The sequence below is a fragment of the Prionailurus viverrinus genome, chromosome D4 (genome assembly GCF_022837055.1).
Source record: "Prionailurus viverrinus isolate Anna chromosome D4, UM_Priviv_1.0, whole genome shotgun sequence".
NCBI lineage: Eukaryota > Metazoa > Chordata > Mammalia > Carnivora > Felidae > Prionailurus > Prionailurus viverrinus.
The window spans coordinates 30,217,934-30,241,641 of NC_062573.1; the positions used below are offsets into that span (position 1 = coordinate 30,217,934).

Genomic DNA, 23,708 nt, shown 5'->3' on the forward strand with positions numbered 1-23,708 from the left:
CAGCCTAGATGTCACCCCACACTAGGTAAGTTCCAGGCGATGTCCATGGCCAGCTCCTCACCAGTTGGGAGGGAAGAAAAGAGGCTGAAAAGAGAGTGCAGGGTGAGGCAGGGAGGGAAAAACTGGGCTGGGGGACAAGACAATTATTTCTAAAGCTCTGAAGGCTGCTGCTATGACAAGGGAGCAGGTCTGTTTTGCATGAGCCCAGAGGAGTCTTTGGGCCCGTGGAGGAAGGAAGAAGTTAGAAAAAAAGCAATCAACAATATATTGATATATATTGACAATAATATGGGAGGATGCGAGCCCCCATGTTGTTCAAATGTTCTGCAGAGGCAGAGAAATTACTTCCTGAGGAGAGGATCACTGTAACAGGTGGGTTAGGGAAGGGGACTGGATTGGTTTAATATCTGAAGGTTCTGCCAAGCTTCAAATTCTGCACTTCCTGGTACTAAAAGAGCTTTTCTCTAAAAATGATTCTCTCTCTCTTCATTCCACATATCCCGAGATAATTTCTTTTGGGCACTGTATCATTACCAATTAGAAGAAAGTACCCTTTCTTTGGGGCCATGTGCAAGTCACAAACCTCTCTCCAGACCTCAGTTTCCCCACCTTAAAAAAATTTTTTTAATATCTGTTTATTTTTGAGAGACAGCCAGAGTGTGAGAGGAGGAGGGGCAGAGAGAGAGACACACACAAAATCCGAAGCAGGCTCCAGGCTTTGAACTGTCAGCACAGAGCCTGACGCAAGGCTTGAACTCACAAACTGTGAGTCGGGTGCTTAACTGACTGAGCCCCTCAGGCACCCCTCCCCACCTTTAGAGGTCAGTAATTCCCAAGACTGGTGTGGATCAGAAATATATGAGAAACATTTATTTAAAAACTATGCAAACAAAAAATTGATCTCCAAGATCATCTGCAAATGTAGGACTCAGCAATCTGTATTTTTAACCAGCAGTCAGGTCACTCCATGTTGTTTTAGGCACTCTGCTACAGGGCCTGATCACATCTCGTGTTCCTAATCTCTTTGGCAGAAAAATTGTGATGATCTACAGTGTGGCACTGAATATTCTGGCAAGCTGAGTAGATTTACATGTGATGATGTCTCCAAAGCATCTCAATGGCACCGGATGGCACATGACTCAAGACCCCACTCAACCTAGGCTGGGGGTGTGTATTATGAATGGGCTCTGACTGTCAGCTATAATTATATTCCTTGGGCCCAAGGTCCAGAGCCACGGAGGTGCAGACAGGTGAGCTGTGGTTACAGGAGATTTTGGTGAGTGCTCCATGTTATAGGTTCCAGAAATTCAATTGGGTCAGATTATTCAGAGAAGAGGGCCAGGATCAGATAAATTGATTCATACCAACTAAACTCCGAAGATACTGAAGTGTAAACCACATACTGTATAAGAAATAAAACGGTTACAAATATAAGTAACTTTATGTTTGCAAGCTAGCACATTCTCTTCCTATAAAACTGTTTGTATTGGGAGTCCAATTATATTAGAAATTTACTGGGCAAAGAAGAACTGGAGCCAGAGGAATGGGCAACATGACTTCAGTGGCCTCTGTTGCTGAGCTGGGATAGCTTGTGGTCCTAATTGTATGAGAGAGACAGAATTAGAGGCTCCTGTTTCCCTGGAAAGTGTGGAAGACACACAGCATATGCAGACACACAATTTTTGCTTTAGGTATATTAATATCAAAATGTCTTTTTTATTTCATTAAATTTCATTAGATTTCCAAGTTCTGCCCTAGATGCTTTTGACTGCTACACAGCCTTACTTGAGATCATTTGGTTTTGTAGTTGAATCCCATATATAGATTGTTTGTTTATAATTTTAGGGACATGATGCTGTGATCCCCATGTACTGACTCAAGCAAGCCATCAAAAAACCAACAAGAATTTCTGCCTTCAGTATTTTTAGGGATAAAGGAGAGAGTTTGAAATGGAAGCATCCAACCAATCTGCTGTGACAGAATTTGTTTTGCTTGGCCTCTCTTCCCATCCAAAACTAGAGAAAATGTTTTTTGTGTTCATCCTGTTAATGTACCTGGTGATCCTGCTGGGCAATGGGGTCCTCATCCTGGTGACCATCCTTGACTCCCGCCTGCACACGCCCATGTACTTCTTCCTGGGGAACCTCTCCTTCCTGGACATCTGCTACACAACCTCTTCAGTTCCTCTAGTCCTGGACGGCTTCCTCACTCCCAGGAAAACCATCTCCTTCTCAGGCTGTGCCATGCAGATGTTCCTCTCCTTTGCCATGGGAGCCACAGAGTGTGTGCTTCTGGGCATGATGGCATTTGATCGCTATGTGGCCATCTGTAACCCCCTGAGGTACCCTGTGGTCATGAGCAAGGCTGTCTATGTGCCCATGGCTATCAGCTCCTGGGTGGCTGGTGGAGCCAACTCCTTGGTGCAGATCTCTCTTGCAGTACAATTACCCTTCTGTGGGGACAATGTCATCAACCACTTCATCTGTGAGATCCTGGCTGTCTTGAAGTTGGCCTGTGCTGACATCTCCATCAATGTGATCAGTATGGGGGTGGCTAATGTGATCTTCCTGGGGGTCCCAGTTCTGTTCATCTTTGTCTCCTACATCTTCATCCTCACCACCATCCTGAGGATCCCCTCAGCTGAAGGGAGGAAAAAGGCCTTCTCCACCTGCTCTGCCCACCTCACAGTCGTGGTCGTCTTCTATGGAACCATCCTCTTCATGTATGGGAAGCCCAAATCCAAGGACCCCCTGGGGGCAGACAAGCAGGACCTTTCGGATAAGCTCATCTCCCTCTTCTATGGACTTTTAACTCCTATGCTCAACCCCATCATCTATAGTCTGAGGAACAAGGATGTTAAGACCGCGGTGAGGTACCTGGTGGCTCAGAAACACTTCACCCAGTGATGCTAGGATATATCGTGACCCACACACTCTGGTTCACTTGAGAAAGTCAATGCAAAGTGATGCTAGGTGAGGGGCAAATTGAATTCAGAGCCATGCTGCTCATAGTGTGGTCCATGGAGCAGCAGTGTTAGCAGCACCTGGGAGCTTATTAGACATGCGGAAGGGGCCCATTCCAGACTTAACTGAATTGGAATCTACATGTTAACAAGATCCCTCAGGAGATTCATGTGCGTGTTAAGCCTTGAGAAGTACTGGTTAAGAGTGTATAGTGGGTGGTGTGGCGAGTGTACTACCCAGACCCTGCCTCTCTCTCCCTTAGGGGCTTTGGTTCCTGTTACCCCAGCCACTGGGAGTACTGGTGGCAAACAACATTCAGTTAGTTGCTGCACTGGCTTGCCCTTGGCCCATGAGAGTTATGTGGCAGTTCAAGTTCTTCCTCTGCACTGTCCTGCTTCCTTCACCTCCACCCCACAGGTATTGATCTTAAGAGCACTCTCCAGTCAACATCCTGCATGAAAATCTCCCCACCAGAGTCAACTTCCTGGGAAAGCTTACCCACAACAGAAAACAATTATCAAATCTCAGTACTGGTGCATGAGTTGTGTGTGATGGGCCTGCGTTCCCAGGTGTCTCCTGCACCCTGGCTCCCGAGGAAAGTAACTTGGCAAATTCCATTTGTTCAAGGAAAAGAATTATTCCCCAAAAATGATTTGCTAAGTTAAATTCCTTACTTTTTATTCTATAAACAGATCTTAATTTGTACTTACTGTACAAATGTCTTTACTCCTTTTAAAAAAAATTTTTTTTTTATGTTTATTTCTGAGACAGAGAGAGACAGAGCATGAGTGGGGGAGGGGCAGAGAGAGAGAGAGAGAGAGAGGGAGACACAGACTCCAAAGCAGGCTCCAGGCTCTGAGCTGTTAGCACAGAGCCCGACGTGGGGCTTGAACTCCCAAAACCGTGAGATCATGACCTGAGCCAAAGTCAGTCGCTCAACTGACTGAGCCACCCAGGCGCCCCCAAATGTCTTTACTCCTAAGCAGAGAGTCAGCAGAGCTGTTTTACCCTCCGGGCATGAGGGTGCAGTAGTCGGGCCTTATGGGGTGTTTTCTAAGTACAAAGACGTTTGAGGGCTGGAAAACCTGTTGGCTCTTAACTACAAGACAAACAAACAGAAATCCTTTAAAAACTTAATAATTGTTTATTTGTGTGCCCAAAAAAGGGAATATTATGTTAACCTCAGTAATGGATAAATGAATGTACTGTATTCATGAATCTTATTTTAAAACAATGTGTATGTAGTTAGTTACCTTAGCTTTGCAAACACTCCAGAGTTTTTATGCTAACTGTTGAGAAACCATAGAATTGTAAATTGAGTCACTTGTATGCCAAGTAATTCTAATAACAGAAGTAGAAAAATAACTTCAAATTTACCACAAAATTACACATAAAATGGGATACAGGTGCATTTTGACATGATGTGGGTCGAGACCTCCAAAACTAAGAGTGCCAAGGATGGGAACAGTCTTGAGGTGGACCCTCTAGTTCCCAATGTATTTGTCTGCAGTGCCTAAAAATGTAATTGGCATGCAGGTACTAAAGAAGATACGCAGATGTCTCTCCCCACCTACCTTTTAACTTTCTCTTGTCCCCCTGCACTCCTTGGACTCAGAGATGTGCAATGTGGCTGGTAGACTTCTATAGAGGGTCTCAAGTGAGGGCTCAGAGGGCTGAAACCTTTCCTTAAGAGAAAGTCCCAACATGCTAGTCTCCAGCCAGAAGCCTGCAGTGGTCTGTGGGTCATAGAGGTCCCCAACCAGGGGGCTCCAGGACTTCTTTTCTTCAGTCTTTATGAAAATGACAAAAGCATTGGTGGAGAGGAGCCGAACCCACACTCTATAATGAGATCTTTGTGCATTTCCCCTGTGATAATGTGGACCGTGATGACTACATGATGCCCACGTGGGTGACAAAAGTATACAACAAACTGATACCAACTTCCATCTTCTTCTCAAGGAAAAATTAGTTCCCAGGGTCTTTTATTAGCAAATCACCCTCCTTCTCTTTTAAGACCAGTCTTTGTCAGTTGCTTTTGATAGAGATTAGGCTTTAATCCAAGGCTCCTTACCTCCTCCCTGCCTTCCCTCTTATCCACTTATATGGGAAAATTCCTGTTCTCAGGCCCTGCCGAGCAGGCATGGCCACGTTCCATACTGCCTGATTCTCACCTCCTGGACTCCAGTTGAGGTGACCTGAAGGGTTCTCTTGTTTCTTATCACCAAAGATTTCCAACTAAACAGAAGCTCTTAGCAAAATGCTAGTTAGCTGCCTGGCCTGTGACTCCAGAGCTGCTTCTAAGGGTAGACTCTGCTGTTTTCTCACCAACCCTAGAGCTCTCTTCTGCCCTCATGTCCTCTGCTTCAATCCACAATCCTTATTCCCTGCTATACTATAGTATGGCAGGGAGGCAGGAAGAATCGCTTCCTAGTTGGGACCTAAGCTTCTCTGACCTCCTTCTTCTGACTTTTGCCTGTTCTGGCCTCCCATACAGCTTAGGGGCACTTGGCAATCATCTCTCAAACTGTAGCTGTCACTGGGAGTTTCTGGAGATCAGAGGTGCCATCCTTATCATTTCTAGCGCCTGGTGCTGGCTTGTGGTACATGTTTCCTGTCTTTGAGGGCAAGGGCTAGAGCTGATCAGCCCAGGATGAGTGCTGGGTGACCGCAGCGAAGGTCAGCTACTGGAGCATGTGGATGCCCAGTGTGTCTGCTAGGGTCTAGGCAAGCTTTCATCTCTTGTTTGGACACTTAGTCCTGCAAAGACAGGTGCAGAGCCCCCTCTAACAGATACCATTGTGGTAAAAGCATAGTCAGACCTTAGTTATCTCCTCTACTTCCAGGAAGGTCAGCAAGGACAGGACGGGAATATCTAATCTAAGGAACATTTCTTTGTAGTGAGAGTTACGATTTACATACTGTTGTCTACAATGTATATAATTGAGTTCATGGGACACAGGCTCTAAACTCCTGTGAGGCCTCCACCAAACTTTAAATTGCTTCTGGGATTAAAACTGCCCCCAAACAACCAGAACTCTAAATTCCTCCGTGGTTCTTTGACGGAACCTATAGAGAGAGGGCAAGGGGCAGAGAGCAGAGTGTGTCTGCCCCGATCACGCAGGTTGGGCATGACTGCAGGGCCACTGGGAAGCAGCAACTTGAGGTGTCCTTCCTGCTATTATCTCACCAGACATGGAGAAGGCCAGCAAAGAGAGCAGCTAGAGCCCCTTTGGCTATGGCCAACCCTGAATTTTCTTTACCTTCTGTGAAATTTGAAGGGACTGCTTAGCTCCAAGATAGCTAAACAGAATTTGCTGCACATTTCCAGGCACAGCCTCAACAGATAGAGCTAGACAGGGGATGGTCAAGGTGGGCAGTTGAAGCTATCACCTCCAAAGCCAGGAGCCTTCCAGCATCCTCCCTGCCATGAAACCTCCTGTCTAGGTAAGCTCCTGACCCCACCATGGCCTCATCCTCATACTGGATGTATACTGAGCTCTCTCTGTAGCCAAAACTTCTCCAAGTAGGTGGGAGAAGAGAAAAGATAGTTGTGAGTAGGGACCAGCTCACAACTCCCATGTCTCTGAAGGGCTTTTATAGGGGAAGGGAGCAGGCATGTCCTGGGAGTTTAGGCCAGTGGGGGGCAGTAGGAGGTAAGGTATGGGGACAACATTAGAAGAAGGAAGTTCTGTTCAATGTAAGGGAAAACTTTCCAACAATCAAGGCTGTTTCACAAAGGAATGGGAGCCATGCACTCACATAGCTCAAGGTGTTCAAAGCAGAAATGGGAAAATTGCATTTCATAGACATTCATACAATCGAGGGAAAGAGGCAAACCAGTTAATTTTTGACATTTCTGCCAAGCTTGAGATTCTGCAGCCAATAGTACTAATATCTCTAAAAACAGATCTCTTTTTTCCAAGTATTTTCAGTGCCCATAGTTAATGTCCTCTGATAATTGCATGAGGACAGCTTCAGACTAGCAGCAACAGGGTAATAGTCACAGATGCAACATGTGAAGCCCAGGGACAGCCCCCTACCCAAGCTCTGTTACAAGGCAGATATCTTAGAGAAAGGTGTGACATCTCTATTTTTCATGAGTGTCCTAGGGAAAGCGAGGATGATCAGGATTTCATAGTGGGTCCTTGGCTCCTCAGTAGACCTGCTCTGGCACAAATGAGGGAGCACTTGTGAGCTTCTGTTTCTTCATGTTTAACATGAGAAGCCAAGGTTTGAGGTTTTCTCTAATATATTGGATTAATTGGTCTACATGACTGGAGCACATCCTACGTTAAATGCCTCTTTGGGGTGACCCCTCTGCAAGGCTGGGTAGAACTGTCTGCTCTTCTATGGGAGAGAAAGCATTATTGTGGTATTGCAGTGGTTTTAATGGTCAACTCAGATATAAAAGGGTCTGAGTGAGGAGCTGTGACTTATAAAACAGCTCCAAAAGCATAGAGCTTGCTTATAGAGTCACAAATGCTCACACTGGGAGGCATGAAGGACATTTGTCCTTGGATTCTACCCCTGCTCCCTAGCACTGGGGGCTGGAACAGACTAAGGGAAACTGCAATGCTGTGGACAAAGGCCATGGTTAGAGAGGGGGGATGTAGAAGTGCTTTTGTTAGGTCTCCATGAACTATTAGCCAGAGAGTCCCTATTGACAGTGCAATGAAGGAAGATCAACCAAACTCATGAGAAATGAAGTATAAACTAGGCATCAAGTAACAAATATAAATGCTACGCAGATTCTAATGTTCCTGGCCTCTGCTCATCACATCCTCTCCGTAGTCCTCAAATTATTGTCAGAAAATTATTGTATAAGCACAGGATTAGAGTAAGTGAAGTGATGTCAGTGATTATCACCACTGAGTATGACAGCCGGAAGCCCCTAAGGACACTGCAGGGACAATTACAGGCAGGGAGGGCTGGCCAGAAGAGCCAATCAGTGGTCTGGACCCATGCATTACAGTACAACTTCAGGGTTCCTCTTTTATGGTTCCCATGTAGACCCTTCCTTCAAGTGTGTCAACACTATTGATCTGTCTAAAATTCTATCATATATCATGATTTGATTAAGTTTCCAGGGTCTGCTCTTCCTGCTTTTGATTTGACATATCCTAACTTTTAAGGTAACTTCCGTGGACAACGATTTTTGTAATTTCAATGTTACTATTATAAGTTGGCATGCCAAAGGATAAATTTAATTATAAGTTGTCATTTAAATCCCCACATATTGATCCCTATAGACATGTGCTTACTGTCCTCAGTTTTCCCGAGGGTAGAAGAGAGAATTTAAAATGGAAGTGGGCAACCAATCTGTTGTAGCAGGATTTGTCTTGCTGGGGCTGTCAGATCAGCCAAAGCTTGAGAAAATGTTCTTTGTGTTCATCCTGTTGATGTACCTGGTGATCCTGCTGGGCAATGGGGTCCTCATCCTGGTAACCATCCTTGACTCCCGCCTGCACACGCCCATGTACTTCTTCCTGGGGAACCTCTCCTTCCTGGACATCTGCTACACAACCTCTTCCATCCCTCTCGTCTTAGATGGCTTCCTCACTCCCAGGAAAACCATCTCCTTCTCAGGCTGTGCCATGCAGATGTTCCTCTCCTTTGCCATGGGAGCCACAGAGTGTGTGCTTCTGGGCATGATGGCATTTGATCGCTATGTGGCCATCTGTAACCCCCTGAGGTACCCTGTGGTCATGAGCAAGGCTGTCTATGTGCCCATGGCTATCAGCTCCTGGGTGGCTGGTGGAGCCAACTCCTTGGTGCAGATCTCTCTTGCAGTACAATTACCCTTCTGTGGGGACAATGTCATCAACCACTTCACCTGTGAGATCCTGGCTGTCTTGAAGTTGGCCTGTGCTGACATCTCCATCAATGTGATCAGTATGGGGGTGGCCAATGTGATCTTCCTGGGGGTCCCAGTTCTGTTCATCTCTGGCTCTTATGTCTTCATCATTGCTACCATCCTGAGGATCCCTTCAGCTGAGGGGAGGAAAAAGGCTTTCTCCACCTGCTCTGCCCACCTCACTGTGGTGGTCATCTTCTATGGGACCATTCTTTTCATGTACGCAAAGCCCAAATCCAAGGACCCCCTGGGAGCAGATAAGCAGGACCTTTCAGACAAGCTTATATCCCTCTTCTATGGAGTGCTGACTCCCATGCTCAACCCCATCATCTACAGTCTCAGAAACAAGCATGTGAAGGTCGCTGTGAAGACTCTGGTGAGTCAGAAATGCTTTGCCTAGTGAGAGTAGGGGGAAGCAGCATACCTTGTGGCTCTGTGCACACAGATCTCCTAGGAAATGACTGCTTCATAAGCATAGATTTGTTCGATGGTCCTACACACCAGTCTCATCACAAAACTGCCCAAACAATGCGCATCAGGATGGGACTTTCCTGAGTGATTGACAATGAACATCAAATCTTTGGAATGAAGAGGGGAGAGGACTGTGCTACATCACCTAGAAACAAGGATAAGTGACTCTTATATTTTATTTTTGTTATGAAAAAAATAAATAAAAATGGAAAACTTTGTAAGAAAAACATACTTTCCTTGTTCATGTGCTGACCAGCTGCAATTTGTGCCCATTATGTTGTTTTCTGCTCTACTATGCAAGGGGGGGAGGGGTATGGCAGTGAGGAAAAGTCACTTCTTAATTGGTGTCCAAACTGAAAACCAACCTGCCATTTTGCAAAATTACCAACACCAAGACATCCCAAATGATACCATTTAACCCTGCAGGGGGCCCAGAGTGCTTCCTGTTTAATTATTTCCTGCTTAATATCCTAGAGCTTATTTTGGCTCCATCTTCTTTTATTGTACATAAAGCACATCTATTCCTACCCAAATTTGTGAAGGAGGATTTTGTGTCAACACTAATCAAACTCCAGATACTGCAGTCCAAGAATAAAATTTCTAGCACTCTTCAGTTCATTATTACTGCAATGCAAAGTTTATATTCTGAGTCCCTTTATTTTCCTGGAATTAATGTTTGCAACCACCCAGACTCTAATGGTCAAACTCAATTTCCTCTGTCTCTTCAGGATTTGGACTGGACACTGGCACCAATGCTACAAATCCACTGGTAATTACTCTTGTGGTTTAAGAGCATGGACTTTGGAGCCTGACTGTTGTGGAGGTGCCCCTGCCTGTGTAACTTCAGATACATTTTTAAAAACCTACTTAATCTTATAGACTCTTAGTTTTTTAATTTGTAAAATGGACATAATGAAGACAACCCCATGGAATTGTTGTGGGGATTAAATATATTTCACTTAGGAGGGGGTGGGGAGAGGGAGAATGGGTGATGGGCATTGAGGAGGGCACTTGTTGGGATGAGCACTGAGTGTTGTATGTAAGCCAATTTGACAATAAATTATATTAATAAAAAATAATATATTTCATTTTAATTTAATATATATACATATGTGATACACAAGGGCTAACAAAGAATATCCTCTCAATAAATGAACATTTTTATTATTAATGAAATATGTTAAATAATTCCTCTGAGGAAGGCTTATGACACGAAGACAGTTCAATTCCACAGTTAACTGAATCACTTCTGATATATTATTATAGTGCCTTTTTGTTTGGCTTTCTAGCTTAGGAGTCAAGACTCTCATTTCTCTGGGCATTTCCTCTGTCACCTTTCTTCCTTATCTACACAGGTAAGTTATGCATGTCTGAGCTGTGCAACACTGACCCTACCTCGACCAACCAGATTCTTTCTGCCAGATTTTGGGGATTGTTGTTAATACCCAAGAAATGAGTCACTGCATCCATAACATACAAACTTGGGAGTTTTGGGGTAATTGTTTTCACCCACGTGTACTGGGGTGGTAAAGAGAAAACAAGTCTGCAAAGAGAAAAGAAAGAACAGCCAAAGAACCGATGATTGAGGGCTTCCTCATATGTTCCCAGTTCTCAGTTTCCAGTTTTTCCTAGGCCTAGCCTGTATTCCTGCCCTTTTGTTTCTAAATGACACTCCTCTATATTAGATTGTATTTTTGAATAATCTAGATTAAGTCACTTTCTTTGAAAGAGGGCAATAAAAGTCATATCTAATATGATTACTAATGTATAAAGTAGATATTCTCTATCATGTGCCTTGTGCAAATGGAGTGCTAGGCTATAATGCACAGAAGTCTTAAAGAATTCAGTTTTGAGACAACTGTTGTGAACTCAATATGCAGTGCTTCTTGTAATCAGTACTCCCTTTCTGCTACAGTGGCTTTGCTCTCTGTGGATCCCATCACCTGTAAATGTGGAACATGTCCAGAGGTTGATGTAATATAAAATGTTTAGGTTTAAATCCCTGACCAGCCACATAGAGCTGAGAGACCAAGAGTGTATTCTCTGCTCTTGAAGAATCTCAGGTATATTCTTCCACACAATGAAGGGGGAGTACTAAATCTCAAGTGATCTCCACCTGTGAATTTCCTGGGATCTGTGTTTCCATCCACTGGTGGGAAAGTCCCACTCTGTCTTACAGCAGTTTTTATTTCAGTATTTGAAGCTGAGTCTGGTTTCTCTCATCTCCTTAGCTGCTCATGTACTAGGAGCATCTTCAGAGCCTCCATCTTCTCCACTAGGCTCAACAACCAAACAGAATGACTCAGGGAACTGATGTCATTCCACCTCTATCATTGGTACAATGAACAGAGTAGCCATGATTGCAGGAGGTTATTTGCTAAACAACAGGGACTCACTCACAAAGGCTGATGTAGCTACTTCAGCAGCTAATTGTTCAAACTCTCAGCAACAGAGACCAACCCTCATTCGAAGAGACTATTCAGCCACTTGGCAGTAAGCTGATTACATTAGGCCATTTCCATTCTGAAAGTGCAGTGATTCATCTTGATTAAAATCAACACCTCTTCTGAGTATGGGTTACCTTTTCTCTCTGAAGGGCATTAGCTAACATCACCATCTGACAACTCACAGAGGGTTTGACTTATCCTGTGTAATATTTCATTGGCCCAAGGCTCATTTAGCAAAGTTGGTGTCATTGTGAGATAGTGATTATGAGATCCACTGATCCTTCCATATACTGCACCATCCAGAAATAACTTGTCTGAGGGAATGGCATAATGGCCTTTTGAAAGCACTGCTAAGGCACCAGCCTGGTGATAATATTCTTCAAGAATGGGGTATATGGATCCTAAATTAATGGCTGTTTTATGGTTCTGTGCCCCCAAAAGGCAAAATACATGGTCTAGGAATCATGGGTGGTAGCAAGAGTATCCCTGATGACAAGGATAAGAGTAACCCCAGTTAGCTACTGGGGGAATTTTTACTTTCAGTCACTGTAACATTAGGCTTTGTAGGTATAAGTGTCCTAGTTCCCAGAGAAGTGTTGCTTCCACCAGAGGACACAGAAAGAGTCTCATTAAACATTTGTAGCACTTAATAGAGGTGTAACTTCCCTACCATAAGATTCACCCATTGTAAGTCATGTTCAATGATTTTTGATAAATCTATACATTGTGCAATTATCACTACAAACCAATTTTAGAACATTTACATCATTTCAAAAAGTTCTCTCATGCCCATTTGTAGTCAATCAATCCCCAACTCCAGTCCCAGTAACTACTAATCTACTCATTTCTAGAAAGATTTGCCTTTTCTAGAAATTTCAGATAAGTGGAGCAATACAGTATATAGTCTTTTGTGTCTGGCATCTTTCATTTAGCATGTTTTTGAGGCTCATCTAGTTATAACATGCATTAGTAGTCTCCTTTGTATCACAGACTAGAATTACATGGATCTGACATCTTGTGTTTATCTATTCATTCATTGATGGACATTTGGATTTTTCCAGTTTGGGGCTATCATGAATAATGCTACTATGAACATTCATGTACACAACTTGGTGTGGAATTGGTGGGTTGAATGGTACAAATAAGTTTAACTCTAAGAAACTGCTAGCTTGTTTTCCAAAGTGGCTGTATCATTTTAAATTCCCACAGTGTACAACATTGCCAGTTTCTCTACATCCTCACCAACACTTGGTGTTATTAGTATTTTCAATGTAGCTCTTATAGTAGATGTGTAGTAGTAGCTCACTGTAGTTTTAATTTGCATTTTCCTGGTGGCTACTAATGTTGCACATCTTTTCATGTGCTTATTAGCCATTCACGTACCTCTTTAGTGAAGATATTTTAAATTGGGCTGTTTATCTTCTCATTATTGAGCCACACATAAGAGTTTTTTATGTAACCTGGATATAAGTACTTTATCATATATACAAATTACAAATATTTCAGTCTTTTTTGTCTTTTCATTTTTATGGTGTCATTTGAAAAACAAAAGTTTTTAATTCTGTAGTACAATAATCAATTTTTAAAAATAAATTTTGATGTCTTATTTAAGAACTCTTTACTTAATCTAAGGTTACAAAGATTTTATTCCATGTTTCCTTCTGGAAGTTGTATAGCTTTTTTTTTTTTTTAAGAGAAAGAGAGAGTGCATGAGTGGGAGAGAGGGACAGATGGAAGGAGAGGGAATCCTAAGCCAGCTCCACACTCAGTGTAGAGCCTGATGCAAGGCTCAATCTCACAACCCTGGGATCATGACCTGAGATGAAATCAAAAGTCGGATGCTCAATCGACTGAGCCACCCAGGCACCCCACAGGTTGTATACTTTTAAGTTTTACATTCATGTCTGTGATCCATTTTGAGTTAACTTTTTGTATGGTGTGAAGAAAAGGTTTCATTTATTTTTTACATGTGAATATCTAATTGTTGCAGGTCATTTATTGAAAAGACTATCTTTCCCCCCATTGGATTGCCTTGGCACCTTTGTTGAAAATCAATTGACCATAAACATAAGGATTAATATCTGGACTTTCTATTCTGTTATATCTACTAAACTTAAAGCTATGGCTATCCCCCAGTCATGTTGGGCTTCTTATGCCAAGAGACCAGAAGGCAAGGCAAAGAGTCACTCCTAGTTACATATAACTGATCCTAGTAATCAGGAGGAGATAGGGCTGCTTTTACCCAATGAGGGCTGCTATGGACTAAATATCTGTGTCCCACTAAAATTCATACTTTGAATCCATAATCTATTAACTAGGAAATTCAACCTCTGACTACTATGTATCCAACAGTAGGACCATATATCACAGAGATTCTGAATCAGGTTGTCTGGCTTTCAAGAGAGCTATCATTTCAGTCCAGAAGGTATTCCAATGCAAACACAACATAGCTGTGGAGTTAGAAGAAAGAATTTAACAGAAAATAAATAAATAAATAAATAAATAAATAAATAAATAAATAAATAAAATGTGGCATTGGATGGAGCAAAGGCCTTGTGCATTTTCCATTTAGAGGGGGCTAGGTAAGTATCAGGTTTTAGAATAATGCAGAAAGCCAAGCAGCTGATAGTACAACAAAAGACTGGTTGTGTGGTTGTGGCCAATCGGGGAGTAGTACTCACAACAGGAGCAAACAAAACTACCCAAGTTGACCAAAGATAATCATGATGTGATGGGTTCCAAGAAGTGATGGACATCATCAAATAAGGAGTCTGATGGATCTAATATGTGCTCTGTGTTACCCCAGAATGTCAGTTAATTACTGATGACAGTGCTTCCCAAATTTTGATGTTAGTATGAATCATCTGGGGATTTTGTTAAAATGCAGATTATGGTTCAGTAAATCCAGAGTGGGATTAGAGATTTTGTAGTTCTAACAAGATCTCAAGTGATGTCACTACTGGCCTTAGACTACACATTGAGTAGCAAGTACCTAGAATATTCTGGCAGAAGTAGTCTGGCACTGAGGTTGATTTATTAATTTGTTTTTCTGACTGATTTATATATTCTTGTTTGAGTAATAATTTTGAGACAACTAAAATATTCAGATGTATACAGTAATCCCTAAAGCAACCACTAGAAAAGAGATAAAGCCAAAAATTCAATAAATGAATTAAAATGGAATTAGTTCTAAGAACTATTCAATTAACCCAAGAGATTTCAGGAAAGGAATAAAAGAGGAACAAAAAATAGATGAGATAAATGGAAAACAATAACAAAATAGTAAATCTAAACTAATCAATGATTACATTAAATAGAAATAGATTAAACATACTAATTAAAATACAGAGACTATCAGACTGGGTAAAAAAAAAAGACAACTTAATTCTGTCTAAAAGAAGCATTTTAAATATACAGACACATCTAGGTTGAAAAGAAAAGGATGGAAAAATACATCAAACAGTTAGCTGGAGGATATATAAGTATCAGATAAGGTAGACTTGAATAAAGTGTATTACCATAAAAAGAGACATTTCATCATGACAAGGTATAAATCAGGAAAACATAAAAATCATAAATGTATTTCACCTAGTAACAAAACCTCAAAATAATATAAAACAAAATATGGACATAATTAAAGGGATAGATAGGTCCATAGTCAGAATGGGAGATTTTCATATCTGTTTCTCAGTAATTGATAGAACTAGACACAAAAATAAAAAATTAATTCACTATGGAATATAGACCTAAACATAAAAGCTAAAACTATAAACCTTTTTATATAAAACATTGAAAAATATCTTTGTGACTGGGGGTAAGCAAAATTTTCTTTGATAAGATATGGAAAAGAGTAACCAAAAAAGAAAAATTATAGAATTCATCAAAATTTGAAACATGTGCTCAGCAGAAGACACTATTAAGAAAATGAATATGGAAGCCACACACACTGAGAGAATATTCACAATACACACATCTGACAAAGACTCGTATCTAAAATATATAAGGGGTGCGCCTGGGTGGCCTAGTAGGTTAAACATCTGACTTCGGCTCAGGTCATGATCTCACAGTCTGTGAGTTTGAGCCCCGCGTTGGGTTCTGTGCTGACAGCTCGGAGCCTGGAGTCTGCTTTGGATTCTGTGTCTTCATCTCTCTCTGTCCCTCCCCTGCTCACATTCTGTCTCTCTCTCTCTCTCAAAAATAAACATTAAAAAATAATTAAAAAATAACATACATAAGGACTCCTACAAACCATTATTTTTAAACACAACAACAAAGTATATAATGAACAAAATACTTGAACAGATAATTGACAAAGCTATATGAAGGACCAATGGGCAAGTGATCAAGTGCTCAATATCATTAGTTATCAGGAAAATGCAAAGAAAAATCACAATGAGACCATTACACATCAATCAGTTTGGCTAAAATTTTTAATTTTTTAATGTACATTTATTAACAAGCTGTGCTATGCTGTGCTGTGCTGACAGCTCAGAGACTGACACAGGGCTCAAACCCATGAACCGCAAGATTATGACCTGAGCCGAAGCCAGACACTTAACTGACTGAGAGGTTGGCTAAAATTTTAAAGATTGACAACACCGAACACTGATGGGAATGTGATGCAGTGAGAACTCTTGTACATTACTGATAGGAGTGTAAAATGGTGTACTTTGGCAAAAGATCTGTTTCTTATAAAACTAAGTGTATATACCTATGCTATGACCCAGCAATCCCATTCTCAGGTATTTAGTCAAGAGAAGTTGAAACACATGTCTACAAAAAGACTTGTATGAGAATGTTAATAATGATTTCATTCATAACAGCCAAAACTGGAAAACATCCCAGATGTTCATCAGCAAGGAGAATGGGTAAACAAACTGGGATATCCATATAATGGAGTACTACTCAGCAATAAAAAAAAAAAAAGGACAAACCACTAAATCATTTAACAACATGGATAAATCTTAAAAACATTCTGAATAAAGACTTAGGCAAAGAATAGTTACTGCATGATTCTATTAATATGATGTTTCTAAAAAGGTGAAAAGTATTAAAACAATGGAAATTGCTCTGGGCATGGTGGTATTGGGGACTGACTGGGAAGGGGCATAAGAAAACTCATTACAGTGGTGGAAATATTCTCTAATTTGATTGGATTTGGGCTACATAGTGTGCACATCTGTCAAAACTCACTGGATCATACACTCAAGGTGTATATATATTTCACTGTAAGTAAAATTTACTCCCCAAAAGTGAACAGCTTTCTATCAGTCTGCGAAAATGTATGAATTTGTTATCACGACTGCTATTGGCAAGGCACAAATTTGTGTAAAGAATTTCCTAGAAGCTTCAACACAACAGGAAGGTGTATTCTATTGGTGGCTTGTTATTGCATTTATTACTGTTACTTTGCTCTAAATCATAGTGAAAAGCCCCTGTCACAAGGTCATTTGAGGGCCCGAGATTCCTTGCGCCATGTGATCTGATGATAGGGACTGGTTTGCAGGATGGCTTTGAGTCATGGTTTCACCATGTATTTATTTAGTTACTGTTTAGTTACTGTATGCTACTTGTAAAATCACTGTGGAAAGAATGCTGTGCTTACTTCAGGCTCATGTATTCAGTGCTACTGAACATGTCTACAATGATTTATTGTCTTCTTACTTCTGAAAGGATGATACACAAGAGGAAGCAACCATGTCCTGTTCAACCCCCAAGAGCTAAGTGAGAAGGAGAGTGATAGGCAAGCTTTGGTCCAGAATGAGGAAAATCCTTCTGATCACTAATGTCCTCTGGCAATGAGACAATGAGATAGCCTTTTGGGAAAACAGAAGGTTCCCTTTCACTGGGATGTGTCACCTCTTCTAGATGTGTCACCTCTTCCTTTCCCTCGCTTCTTCCTCACAGCTCACTCCATGAATCCATTTATTTATTTATTGTTATTTATTTATTGTTGCAAAACAAATTACTACAAAACTTACTAGTTTAGAGGAACACACATGTATTGTTTCATAGTTTTTGTAAGTCAAGAATCTGAGCACTGATTAGCTGGGTCTTTCGTTTCAGGGTTTTTCACAAAACTATAATGAAGATGTTGACAATGGCTGGGATCTCTTCTGGTGGTTTCATTGGGGAAGAGGGAAGAGTTTTATTTACAAGCCACCTACATGATTGTTGGCCATGTAACTTGAAGGTAGTTGGTCTGAGGATCTCAGTTCTACACTGTCTGCCACACAGTTCCTTGCCTCAGTTCCTGCCCTCAGTTCCTTGCCACACAGGCCTCTCCAATTTGACATTTTGCTCCATTAAACCCAAAAAGACAGTGTAGTCTTTTGGTTAGAATCAAGTCACTAAGGGAAGGGAATTACACAATGCCATGAATATCAGTAGGCAAGAATCAATGAGGGCCATCTTAGAGGCTGCAGCCAGACTCTACCCACATAGAAGACATAGAATGTTTTCCCTGGACTTTGTTCTTTTTCTTTTTTTTAAGTTTATTTATTTGTTTATTTTGAGAGAGAGAGAGAGAGAGAGAGAGAGAGAGAGAGAGAAGTTGGGGGAGGGGCAGAGAGAGAGGGAGAGAGAATCCCAAGCAGGCTCTGGGCTGTCAGCACAGAGCCCTACACGGGGCTAAAACTCATGAACTGTGAGATTGTGACTTGAGCCAAAATCAAGAATTGGATGTTTAACTAACTGAACCACCCAGGCACAACTTCCCTGGACTTTGTTCCATATCTCTTGTTCCATGATGCTTTCCAAACAAATGACTTTTTGAAGCTATGGAAGAAATACTCAAGCCCAAGACCTGTGCCAAGCTCTGTCCCCAAGATGGTTTTCCCTTTCCCACCACCCCTTTCCTATCTCTTCATATGTAAATTCTCCCTCATTGTTCAAGGCCTGGCCAGAAATCTCCTCTTTCCTGAAGTCTCCTTAGGGCTCTAGGTGGAAGTTCCCCCCAAGTGTCCAAAGCCATGCCCTTGAGCACTTGATAGAGAAGCATTACACCTGCAGCTGCTGGTTCCTTAATGCCACAAACATAGGCTGTTTATAAATAATTCATACCTCTCCAGCTGCTCTTTTCAAGAATTTTAAGCACTTTGAAGTTTGTAGACATTCAAGTAGGACATGGAAATTCTTCCCTTGATATTCTTCAGTGGCCTAAGAATGGAAAGTTCTAGCAGGAACAAAGGGAAGAGAAAAAGAAGTTTTCCTAGAGTGCTTTCAGCATAATTAGATCCTGGGGACATTTTCCCAGAAGTATAAAAAATTTTCTGACTTTGTATGATTCCATTTCCAAACTTTTAATCACTTCAGGGAACACAATAGTCCCAATTACAGCACTGATTTCAAATCGCCTTCTGCATGTACTGGTTGTTCCTTTGGAGATTGTGCCTAAAGCACAGAATCAAGACAGATGGGATGAATGGTTTTCATCCCTTCTTCAAATCAGAGGTGGACATCTCAGCCTGAGCCTTTCAAAATAGTGTTGCTATTTCTGGCCCATGCACTATTCCCAAGCTGTAGGGACCCTTTTTCAGTAGGTTCCTGATAAAGGTAAGTGAGAGTTCTTATCAGAGTAATACTCAACCTTTCGTTAGCACAGTAACATTTCCAGCTTCTCACTTGATTTTTCAAAAAGGTTGGGACTTGAAAAGGGAAGACATGAAGTAGTTTCAGTGGTATTGCAAAGACTGAGGGCCACACAAATATCTTCTTCCTGGATTAGAAAAACCTAGATGGCAGGAAGCCTCTGAAACTTTTCAGTCTCATTTAATGTGATCATCTAATTTTAGAGACACCCCTGGAAATGAGATGGCTCCATGGTTTCAGAGCCTCTTCTGTATCTCCACGGAGCATTATTCACATAGTAGCCATGGAAATGGCTGGAGTTGTCCCCGAGTTAGGCTCCAGAGGGCACCATTTATATTGCCTGCAATGTAAATGGGATCTGGAGCTGTGCATCATTGTAGCCTGGCCTTGAAGGAGCCTCACTGGCTCAGCAGCCCAGACTTCCTGAGCCCTCCTTCCCCACTTCAACAAAAACAGTTCTGCTTTATATTTTAGGGCTCTGAATTTAAGAAAGCAAAAGTTCTCTTTCCTTAAAAAAAGAAATTATCTTTACTAAAAAGTTTGAACACCATTGATCTCTTTTAATCCCAACACAGACTAGGGTAACCTAAGGATGTAAGAGAGGGAAGGAAGTACTGAAGTCTAAACAACAAGTTAGAAGGTTAAGAAGAATATAGCCCAAACCTCTGGCTTACAGACCTGATGACTTTCCACAAATTCACTGCAATTCCAGAAGGAAGCTGAGTACCACCATATGAATAAGGAACTCTTAGGAAGCTGTCTTCTTGGTTCAATGTGAAGAAAAATTTTCTAATACTCTAGAGCTCTGCAAATAATGGAGTACACCATTTAGGAATGTAATGAGCTCTTCATTCTTAGAAGATATCAAGCTGAAACTAAAAAGCCATGCATCTGTGGGGCATAGAAAATGATCTTGAATGGGAGAGAGGGTTGGACTGGATTACTTGGGGAACAGAATCAGTGACAGAATATTAGTCTGAGTGACATATCTAGCAGATAAGTCAAAAGGCTCAAGGACTACTAATGCCCACTGATTCCTGTATGGATGCTCACGTAGAGGAAAGGTGACCCAGTAGAATGACAAGAAAAAAAGCACTGCTCTACTTATCTAAGAGAACTAGATTTCCATAAACTGTGATTTCACTCTGCATCTTTAGAGCCAGTCCTGTAGCTTCGTGGAACATCAGATTCAAACTATTTGGGATGTATTAGCATTTCCAGAGCAAAAAGTTACTTTGAGACTCCCTCCCACCCAACACACACACTTGTCTTTCCATCTCTTTTTGTCCTTAAAAGTCTAGCTGGATTTTATATTACCAAAGAGCTTTCTGTGACCCTATTTCCATCAATACCCTGGGTGCCCTTATGGATACTCTAGTCTCTTCTGAATCTTTTGCTTCCCTTTCCTGTTAAGTTGTGAGCTCACTTAAACCTGGGTTATGAAGCACCCCTGTTCCTCATAGGAACTGTCATACCCACTTACTGGGTGCTCAAAAAGTAGGTGGAAGGATGTTCAGACACAGATGGATGGATGGAAAGCCCTGGAGCCAGTGTTGCCCATGAGAAAGGAGATCTTGGGAACAAGAGTATGTTTTCTGTGAGAATGACCTGGAGAGGAAATTAGTTGTGGATTCACAACTAATCATTTCACTAGTAATGGGCACAAAGTTGGAGAGCATGGAGCAAACTTAATGTCACTTTTCTGATCAAAGTTTAATGAGATGAACTGCCATATGGACATAGAACCAAAAAAAACTGAATGTGTTATGTGTCTTATCTCTGATCAAATTCATTAAATTATTAGAATCACCATTTTAAACATTGTAAACTTGATGTCCTATGGTCCCAAAGTAATTTCTGATTTTATTGCTTCTTTTTCTTGGAAATAAATAGAGACTGTGGGCTTTCAAGACTGTTATCCAATCACTCAGCCTAACTGGAACTTTAGATCATATGCCCTCAGCCTATGCAGGGCAAAGAACATTGAGTTTGGATACCTGGGTGTTTTCCTCTGTTGAAGGAGGAGACATACCATGGAAAGTGTCAACCAGACTGCCTCTGTGACGGAGTTTATTCTCCTGGGACTCTCGGCCCACCCAAAGCTAGAGAAAACGTTCTTTGTCCTCATCCTCCTGATGTACTTGGTGATCCTGCTGGGCAATGGGGTCCTCATCCTGGTCACTGTGTCTGTCTCCCGCCTGCGCACGCCCATGTACTTCTTCCTGGGGAACCTCTCCTTCCTGGACATCTGCTATACAACCTCCTCAGTCCCCCTCATTCTCGACAGCTTCCTGACCCCCAGGAAAACTGTACCCTCCTCGGCCTGTGCTGTACAAATGTTTCTTTCCTTCGCCATGGGAGCCACAGAGTGTGTGCTTCTGGGCATGATGGCATTTGATCGTTATGTGGCCATTTGTAACCCTCTTAGGTACCCTGTGGTCATGAGCAAGGCGGCCTATGTGCCCATGGCTGCCAGCTCCTGGGCAGCTGGAAGTGCTGCCTCCATGGTTCAAACGTCCCTTGCAATGAGACTTCCCTTCTGTGGGAACAACATCATCAACCACTTTACCTGTGAGATCCTGGCTGTCCTGAAGTTGGCCTGTGCTGACATCTCCATCAATGTGATCAGTATGGGAGTGACAAATGTGATCTTCCTGGGGGTCCCAGTTCTGTTCATCTTTGTTTCCTACGTCTTCATCCTCACCACTATCTTGAGGATCCCTTCAGCTGAGGGGAGGAAAAAGGCCTTCTCCACCTGCTCTGCCCACCTCACAGTCGTGGTCGTCTTCTACGGGACTATCCTTTTCATGTATGGGAAGCCCAAATCCAAGGACCCCCTGGGGGCAGACAAGCAGGACCTTTCAGACAAGCTCATCTCCCTCTTCTATGGGGTGGTGACCCCCATGCTCAACCCCATCATCTACAGCCTGAGGAACAAGGACGTGAAGACTGCTGTGAGAAACTTGGTGAGTCAGAAATGCTTCACCCAGTGAGGTCTGGAGGACAAATGTCCCTGTAGTTCTGTGCTCTTGGCTGCCTGCACCCATGCATCTCAGAAGAATGTGTCCTCCAAGGAAGATAAATGTGAAGAATGATTACCAGAAAACAGAATTCCATATGCAATGGAGAACTTTGGCTGTTACTGGACCCAAGTTCTAAAAACAATAAAACCTAAAACCTGATGGGGTGGGACTTGAAGGGTCGGAAGTGGGTGCTGCTGAAAACACAAATGATTTTGCTGGTTCCCTTTTGGGCACGTGTGAATTCACCCTTGTGAGAAGTTTGCCCATTTTTTTGGGGAAAAACAGCTTAGTGTACCTTTGAGTTACATAAATATCCAAGATCCTTCTCTGGAAAGGAGGCAAGGAAGACAGTGTGGGGCAAAACTCCATGGCAGAATAGTATAAAAAATTATCAACATTAGAGTTAAAATGGCACTCTTTCAATTTTGTTTTTCTTAGTGGCAGGATTGAGACTGGAGATGAGAATGAAGTTGGCTCTTTCTTTCCCCTGAGGCTCAGATGAGTTGGGATCATGTAGATTCTGTGTAGGGTATTTCCACTGACAGCAAGTAAGCTGGATTCTGCAATGCATGTGGAAGTTCTTAGCCCAGGAGTACTAATAGCTGGTATCTGGTTTTAAGCTTAATTTTCCTGCTGTCAGCAAGTCTTATGTATTTAAGTACACAGTCTGGCCCTACAGTCCAGAGAGTTAGAAGATGGACCTATGGGGGAGAGCAGAGCAGGAGCATCATGTGACCGGCAGAAGATGGAGCAAGGTGGCTGACTGAGGAGAAGTGGAATGATAAAACTGAAAGGCAGAGCCAGTTTACCATGCACCTAAGAAGGGGTCCAGGGGTGTAATGTGTGATGATCTCAGTCACTAGAGACACAAAAAGGAGCAAAGCTACTAAAAGGAAGTGAACTTTGAATGTCTCTTTTTCCTTGAGGTAACTGGATGTCTCTTTTTTTTTTTTTTCTGAGAATCAATATTTTCTGATGAAAACAAATTCTCCCTGCTTGCCTTCCTTGGGTGTCCTGGGCTTCTCCTGTCCGGGATGTGGCCAGCCACCCTCTTTGGCCCCACAGTGCTCTCCTAGCCACACTGGTCAGAAACGTGGACACTGGTCACTGCCTATGTGAGTCCTTAGCCTCTCAGGCTGCTCCTGTCTCACCATTTCAAACCTGGTATTATTTGTCTCATTCTGGTGTGAGTTTGCCTTTCTTCATTGAGCACAGAGCCTATCTATGTCCATCTTAGCTCACTACAGAGAGGATGACATCAACTTGGGATCAACTCCAACCTTTGTAAGTCAAGAATTGACCTAAAAATGAAACATACTTGTAGAGCAAAATTCCTTTTCAATATCACTAGTTTTGACTA

General features: G+C 42.1%; 3 protein-coding genes across 3 annotated transcripts; all 3 read left to right on the forward strand.

The window, feature by feature from the left end:
• The first annotated feature begins 1,949 nt into the window (after positions 1–1,949).
• On the forward strand, positions 1,950–2,906 carry LOC125150403 (olfactory receptor 13C7-like). Its single transcript, XM_047830297.1, has one exon. The coding sequence runs from the start codon at positions 1,950–1,952 to the stop codon at positions 2,904–2,906; it is 957 nt and encodes a 318-aa protein (XP_047686253.1).
• A 5,357-nt stretch (positions 2,907–8,263) lies between these two features.
• On the forward strand, positions 8,264–9,217 carry LOC125150397 (olfactory receptor 13C7-like). Its single transcript, XM_047830280.1, has one exon. It carries the CDS (start codon positions 8,264–8,266, stop codon positions 9,215–9,217), a length of 954 nt encoding a protein of 317 aa, XP_047686236.1.
• Positions 9,218–21,352: 12,135 nt separating this feature from the next.
• Positions 21,353–22,318, forward strand: LOC125150407 (olfactory receptor 13C7). The gene has a single exon (XM_047830310.1). The coding sequence runs from the start codon at positions 21,359–21,361 to the stop codon at positions 22,316–22,318; it is 960 nt and encodes a 319-aa protein (XP_047686266.1). The 5' UTR covers positions 21,353–21,358.
• Positions 22,319–23,708: the final 1,390 nt, after the last annotated feature.

Excerpts from the sequence above, each read along its gene's own strand:
- LOC125150403 (XM_047830297.1), top strand. The coding sequence starts at position 1,950 with ATGGAAGCATCCAACCAATCTGCTGTGACAGAATTTGTTTTGCTTGGC.
- LOC125150397 (XM_047830280.1), top strand. The coding sequence starts at position 8,264 with ATGGAAGTGGGCAACCAATCTGTTGTAGCAGGATTTGTCTTGCTGGGG.
- LOC125150407 (XM_047830310.1), top strand. The coding sequence starts at position 21,359 with ATGGAAAGTGTCAACCAGACTGCCTCTGTGACGGAGTTTATTCTCCTG.